Source organism: Dipodomys ordii, unplaced genomic scaffold, assembly GCF_000151885.1.
Source record: "Dipodomys ordii isolate 6190 unplaced genomic scaffold, Dord_2.0 Scaffold102, whole genome shotgun sequence".
In the NCBI taxonomy this organism is placed as follows: Eukaryota; Metazoa; Chordata; class Mammalia; order Rodentia; family Heteromyidae; genus Dipodomys; species Dipodomys ordii.
The window spans coordinates 4,307,573-4,314,903 of record NW_012267318.1 but is presented as its reverse complement, the minus strand read 5'-3'; the positions used below and the strand labels follow the sequence as shown (position 1 = coordinate 4,314,903).

Sequence of the window (7,331 nt, the reverse complement as noted above, 5' to 3'; positions counted from 1 at the left end):
TATAATATGCTAGTACTGGGACTTGAATTCAAGGCCTGAATGCTGTCTCTTAGCTTTTTCACTCAAGGCTAGCATTCTATCATTTGAGATACATTTCCACTTCTGGATTTTTGGTGGTTAATTGGAGATAAAGATCTCATGGATTTTCCTGCCTGGCTTTTAATTGAGATTCTCAGATCTCAGCCTTCTGAATAGCTAGGATTACAGGAGTGAGCCACCAGAACCCGGTATGTCTGTCTTTTAAATATATATATACACCTATATGAAAACATCCCAGTGGAATATCATAGAAGCTTTTAAATATTTGCCAATTAAAATAAAAATAATAAATCTTTATATTCCAAATAAACAAATGAAAGTAGAAACTCAAATACACATTTAAACACCTCTGTTCCTGGAAGCAGCATTCACAGTGGCCCAAACGTGGAAGCAGCAGAAGAGTGATTAAACGTGTGGTGGAAAGGAAAGAAAGGAAATATTGACATGGACTCCAACCTCAATAAACCTTGAAGACAATGTGCTAAGTGAATTAACCCACAAAATAATGCAAACTTCTATTAGTTAAACAGAATAATCTAATTCATTCAGGGAAAACAAATGGTGTTACTTGAGCTGGAAGAGACAGGACTAAGAAACTCTTTAGTGGGCCCAGAGTTTTGATCTGGGATGAAATCATTCTGAAGGTGGCCAGAGGTAATGGTTGCACTAACATATGAAATTACTTTATGACACTCAACTGTTCTCTCAAAATGGTTAACACAGCAAACTTTGTGTGGCGTGTTAAGTGTCAACAGTTAAAAAGGGGGGAAAAAAGTACATGGATTGCAGAGCAGAAAAAGAGGTGCATGCAGCAATCATGTTTGTGTATGTAGGAGGCCCTGGAACTGCTGTAGCTTTCACAGTCTTTGGCTGGGACCCTTAAGCAAAAGCCCTCAGGCACAGACCACTGTTAGGGTGAGCAAGTGTCTGTTCTCAGTGATTGCTTGATCACTTTGTGCAGAGCTTCGTCAGCTTCTCTTTCTACACTAACTTCAGTGAGACTTAACAAAATGTTCAGATTTGGGATGCTCACATCTGTGGCTTGAATCAAGCATCTACATGTCCATCTGTTTATTCATAAAGTAGCTTGTGGGTGCTTGGTCTCGGTAAAACATTGATTTGACAGAGATTTTGTCCATCCGTGCCTATATACAATGAAGATTTACTAAACTCCTGTGTGCTAGGTTCTGGGAACACAAAGATGAGAAAAGAAACCATCTTGCTTCCGATGGTCTCTTTGATGAATATGATGGGTGAATAAGACCTTCTTGCTCTAAGTGTGATCCTAGTTCACATGGCACTGGGATCTTGTTATAATTCAGAATCCAAGCTGAGTGCTGGTAGCTGATGCCTGTAATCCTAGCTACTCAGGAGGCTGAGATCTGAGGACCTCAGTTTGAAGCCAGCTCTGGGTAGCAATGTCCATGAGACTCTTTATCTCCAATTAACCACCAAAAAGCCAGATGTAAAGCTGTAGATCAAGCAGTAAGAGCACTAAGTGGCTCAAGAGCACTTACCTTCAGCAAAAAAGTTCAGGGACAGCACCAAAGCCCTGAGGTCAAGCCCCAGAACTGGCAACAGAAAAAAGAAAAAAAAAGTAGACAGAGCCTCTCTCAGTATTATTCCATCATATTGGATCAATATCCCCAGGAGCCTTGCAAACTCATTCGACGCTTGAGACACACTAGAGACATAGCACCTGCCATGCAGTCTTACAAACCAATAATTCATTCAAACTTGCAAGTGCCAGAGAAATGTAAAGCATCTGATGCATTTGTGTATTCAAACTCCACTAGGTTATGTCTAGTCTGTTTAAATAAATGGGAGTAGAGGGGAAAGGGCCAGGAGTTAAAGCCATTTATTGAAGTGAGACAGATATTAAATGAAAGGTTGTTCTGACAAAGAGATTGGCAAAACAAGAGTCCTGGAGCTACAGAGTGGCTGCATTCAACAGGCCAGGCAGACCTTTGACAGTGCCCAGGTAAGCCTAGGAGAATAGCCCTCAGTGTGGCTGGAGGTCAGAGCCAAGTTCTGGAGGAGGAAGCCAGGAAGGGAGGCAGCACTGCCTGTGGTTTTACGACCAACAGATGGATCAGAGTGTGATGGCTGGTTCTGTGACTTCCACAACGGTTCAAAGTTAAAACACCCTCTCATCTAAATACTTTAACATCTTAGAATTCATTTTCCTTACCTGTGCTAACAAAAGTTATCCTATGAGGTGGCTAATAAATTAAATCATATGTGCAATATACTTAGTTTGTGGGCCTATATAATAATAATAATATAAAAGCTTACTTAGCCTGACATTAGTGACTCAAGCCTGTAATCTTAGCTATATAGGAGGCTGTGCTCTGGAGAATTGAGGCTTGAGGCTAACCCAAGAATAAAGTTAGTGACACTTTGTTGCCAAAATAACCAGCAAAAACATCAGGTTGGTGACTTGGCTCAAGTGGTAGAGTGTCAGCTAAGCAAGCAAGTCTAACATGATCCAGAACCCGAATTCAAAGCCCTCTAGTGGAACACACACACACACACACACACACACACACACACACACACACACACACACGCAAATGATTGATAGACATATTTTATATATAGAAAGAGGGATTCTAACATCTGTCAAGGGATAAATGTATGCCAATCACTGTTTTTTGAGGACTTTCCCAATTTTAAGTCTATACATGAGCCTTCTAAGATTGAGAAGATTATTAGTCCCACTTTATAGCTGAGAAAATGGAGTCCCATGGAGTTAAAGGATACATCTCAGGGTGGCTGAGCTGGTACTGTGCCGAGCCTGGCATTCCCAGCTTGCCTGCACTTCCTCTAAGCTGGGTCTCGCCAGACTCCCAGCTCAGTGTGGGGATGGGTATCATTTCAACAGTGTTGTGAGGCACCCTGTACAGAGGCTGCTACTCTAGGCAGGTTTCCACATCTGAGAACTGGGACAGAGCGGAGGAGGGTCACAGGACAGGTGCACAGCCCTGCAAGCTTCATATGCAGCTGAGACCCCCAAGTCTGAGCAGCAGACAGCTTCACTGGGGGAGGGGGTGGGGAGAGAGAGAGGCAAGGGGGCTTCTGTTCAGCACAAATCAAAATGTGTCCCTTCCCCGACTCTTCCCTAGCTTGCCTCATGAGTTTCTCCCCATTCATCTTGCCCTCTGCCCCAGCACTGTGCATAACTGTCACTCACCTAGCCAACAGATGGCCAGATGTGAGCAGAAGCAGGTTACACCTCTGCCTTCAGGACCTTCCTTAAATCTCCTGCACGTCCATCCTCTTTTTAGACTCACTGTAGAAGGTACCCATGGGCTGATAGATCCCAGTTATTTACTTGTGAGTTACTTGCTCAGTTATTGTCTATGTGAAAAGCTGCTACAAGCTGAAAGAAGGAAGAGTTATTTCTGGCTCAAGACAGTTTTCTGGCAGCATAGGTTCCAGAGTTGGGTAACCTTTTTTCTGCCAACAACCATTGGGGTATTTATAACATCATTTGAGAGCCATACAAAATTATCAATACAGGCAGAAGGCAGCAGACAGGAAGCATACAAAAAAAAACCCTGCATGTCTGTTCAGTCATGTACCAAGTGATTTTGAGGGCCTTACATGGCTGGAGGACCAAATGTTTGATATCCCTGTTAGATGATGCTACCTAGAAGCCCAGTTTCTATGTAGAACGCTTTCGGTATCTGCCTGAGGTTCATCATTTATCTCTGAGTCCTAAGTGTCCCCCACTTTAAAATGGTCAGGGACAATCATGCCAACTTTGTAAGCTGGTGTGAGCTAATGCTTGGTACCCTCTGGTACTCAAATAAATGAATAGCCAGTTATCATTCCTTGTGCTTACTTAGATTGCCCATAATGCTTCTTCCATGCCAAACAGAAGAAGTCAGCTTGAGGTCCTCTTTGTTAATTCCAGCCTTTCTAGACTGAGCTTTGAATCACAATCCTCAGATCGTAGCCTCTCAAGTAGATAGGATTATAGATGGGAGCTTGTGACTGACCAACAGTCATCTCTTTGTTAACCATTTATAAATCTGATTTTGGACTCCTTCCTCTCACTGTCCCCAACTTATCAGCTCACAATTTTCCTATGACTAAGGGAGAAACTCTTGCTGGAGAACGACTTTTCAGGTACTCAAATGCTTTCACTGTCTTGGTGAGGCAAAGCAAACCTTCCCACCTGCTCTCCTGCTCTGCTTCCAGCAGCCTTGAAGAAGGCCCTGCAAATCTCTCTCTTATTTTTACCTGCCCTTCTAGGATCCATCCCACTCACTGGGTGCCCAGTATTGCCTTTCCGAGTCACAGGGGCATGTGGGGGGATAGGAGGTGGGAGGGGCTCCCTAATCAATCAGACTCTAGATCTCAACTTGACTCTCTGGAGTGCTCAATCCCTGGATTACATATAAACAGAGCTTTTCACTCTCTTCCCCCAGATTGGTCCCTGGGGGTTGGAGGCTACTTAGAATCAGACATGAATTGCCCTCCTTCTTTATATGCTGAGATGGATGACCCACATCCCAGCCTAAGCATTTCAGTTACTTTGCTCATCACAATTAAGCATCCTGGATGCCTTTATTTAATTCAAGATTCAGGTTTGTCCCACAATCTGTAAGAGACTTTAAAAGCCACACTATTGCATCTGCTTCCCCACATGCTCCCCCCCCTCCCCGGGCTTCCCCAGGTTTTGATCCCCACCCCCATCCCCCATGGCTGATGGGTTCATTCAGGAGACACAGAGAAGTCCAGGTCTCCAGTGAAGTGAACTTTTTCTCATTGCTTCTCTGCTGGACCTATCTCCTCATTGAATAAAGCTAATAATGTTCAAACTGGTACTTCCTTCCTCTTTGTACCTCATGCAGTCTGCACATTCCAAATCTAAAGCCAAGGGGGTGATGTGGGCATTGCAAACATTTCCTGAAGGGTGTGACACCCCCCAAATCTGAGCTCTTCCCACCCAGTTAAAGAATGGGATAGGAAAAGCACTGGGCGCCTTGAGTGGTGGCCAAGAGAGTCTCTACCCTATGCTCCCCGAGGCGCCCCTCACGCTGACTTCTGTACTGCTTCAAGCTGCAGAAAATCTGGGCAGGAAGTTTGCAGGCTCCAAGTGATATTAATGAGCCATCTAGAGGCAGCCACGAGGGGAGGGGAGGGGTGGAAAAAGAGTCCCAGATGGAGGTCTGTGCAGGGAAGATTTGGGGTATCCACCACAGAAAGGTGAAGAATTGGGGGGACCAGGTGATGATCCCCAAGGGAGGGAGACAAGGACACCCACCTCTTGATGTAGCTGCTGAGGCGGTAGAGCTGCCCATCCAGGCTCACCAGGCCGTCGCCAAAGACGTTAAAACCCCCGTGCGCTGCCCCCGTGTCCCCTGGCCCAGGCACCACCAGCTGATCGCCCCGCAGCTGGAAGGCGCCTGGCTGCAGATGCAGCAGCTGTGTCAGTGGTAGCACGGCCAGCTCGCAATCGCACGTCCAAAGGCTGCGCAGCTCCCCCGACGAGATGGAGGTCAAGCTGGGCCTGGCCATGGGTTCACAGGCTGCAGTTGCCATGCTGGTCCTCACCCCACCTGCTGCTGTCTGGCTTCCCACCAGCCCCAGCTGGCACCTGAGGGTCTGCAAGCTGCCTGGGTAGGTGCAGAGCCAGCTAGGTCACCTGCCCACCCCTCAACAGCTGTCCTCTCCTGAGCTGCTGCCCGGCCCACCAGGAACACTGCAAGCAGGATGCAAAGAAAGCAGTCCGTGGGCTGGGCAGCCTGTTTTATCCACCCAACCAGCCCATGGGCACGACCCCAAACACTCAGGGCCCAGTCAGTTATCATCAGCTCATAACTTGGCGTCCTTCTTTTAGCCTGATCAGAGCCAAGCCTTAGTTAGTCATTCCCTTCTGGGTCAGCTACTCATAGCCGGCAATGGCCCCACCCTACCAGGCAGACACTTCCCTTCCCCTCCCCACTCCCACAGATGGAGATGGGGGGAGAATCCTTCCCCAGATGCCCAGGCCTGGCTCAGGGTGAGCACCTACCATGCCATGCCTCCCAGCCTCTCACCCCATTCTCTCCACCTGGGATTCAGGGGTGGTCAGGGAGCAGTGCTGGACTCCACCTCCATCCCCTCTACACCTCCCTGCTCACTCACACTCAGACTTCTGTCCCACCCTCCTCCTTAAATCCCCATCTGTCCCAGCTAGATCTAACCCAGCATTTCCTTCCTCTCAGTCTTTCCAGGCCCTGGTTCCTGTGCCTGGACTTCCTCCCACCTAGAAATGCAATGATCATCATGCTACATTTCCATCTGGCCTTAACAACTCCCCCTTGAACTCGATTCCTTGCTTTTTGTGCTTCACATGGACCCTAAATGGCGTGCAGAGGTAGATTGGGGCCACAAACACCTAGCCATCCTCCCTACCCTTCAACCTATCTCCTGCTCTGTGAGCTCCTGGATTGTGTTCCTTCCTTCATTCTATAAATATTTGAGGGTGCAGCTGTGTGCTTATTAATCTCCTGAGGGATGAAAGGAAGACGATTTCATTCAATTTAATTAAATGACGATTTCCAGGACAACTCATAGGGGATGGAGCTAAATTCCGAACAGATTAGACCAAATAAACACAATGTTGTTGTATGTTGTCTAACTTATAGTCCAAGAGGCAAAAGAAATCCTGACAGTCATGTTGTCTTAAATGAAAATCTCTGCTTACTGTGAGAAGAGAGGAGCATCTAGCCCTTGCCTGAGACTTCCCGGATGGTGGGACTTTGGACTCTAAGGTACCACCTAACAGATAAATAGAATTTAGGAGGGCTGATCTTTTGTCTTTTGGGTTCCTCCAATAGTGGACTTTTGCATAAGTTTAATTAAATTGAATGCAAAGTCCTTATGCTCTATTTCTTTTGAACCCTAGGATATAGTTGAGCTCCATTTTCTACTCCTGTTTTAGAAAAACGTATCTTTTCTCCCTACTCGGGTGTCTCTGAATACGTCCAGCTCACTGTTCAATCAATACTGGGCAGGATGCATTCATCACTGCTAAATCAGTCTTCGGGGGGAAGGAAGGAGACTCTGACTGTGTAATGAAGTGTGAGAGTCACTGCTCAGAGGATGGGAATGGAGCGAGCTGAGCCGATAACTGCAGAGAGGATTCAGTGCCTGGGCTGTTTTCTCTTTTCTCAGAATGATATGGAGCCCAGAGTTAGACCTGTCCCGGCCTGCTGGGAGCTCATTGACACTGCAAATATTTACAGCTACTGCTGAGCACCAGGCATCATCTTCAGTTCTGGGACCACACGCACAAA

General features: G+C 46.6%; 1 protein-coding gene across 1 annotated transcript in view; it reads right to left on the bottom strand.

The window, feature by feature from the left end:
* The window catches only part of Medag (mesenteric estrogen-dependent adipogenesis), a 19,408-nt gene extending 13,069 nt beyond the window's left edge, over window positions 1-6,339 (bottom strand). The window contains exons 1-2 of the mRNA XM_013027329.1: window positions 6,299-6,339; window positions 5,315-5,752 (exon numbers count right to left, since the gene is read on the bottom strand). Coding sequence (XP_012882783.1) covers window positions 5,315-5,592 — 278 coding nt within the window. The 5' untranslated portion in view covers window positions 5,593-5,752; window positions 6,299-6,339. The remainder of the gene's footprint in view (window positions 1-5,314; window positions 5,753-6,298) is intronic.
* Between the last annotated feature and the right edge of the window lie 992 nt (window positions 6,340-7,331).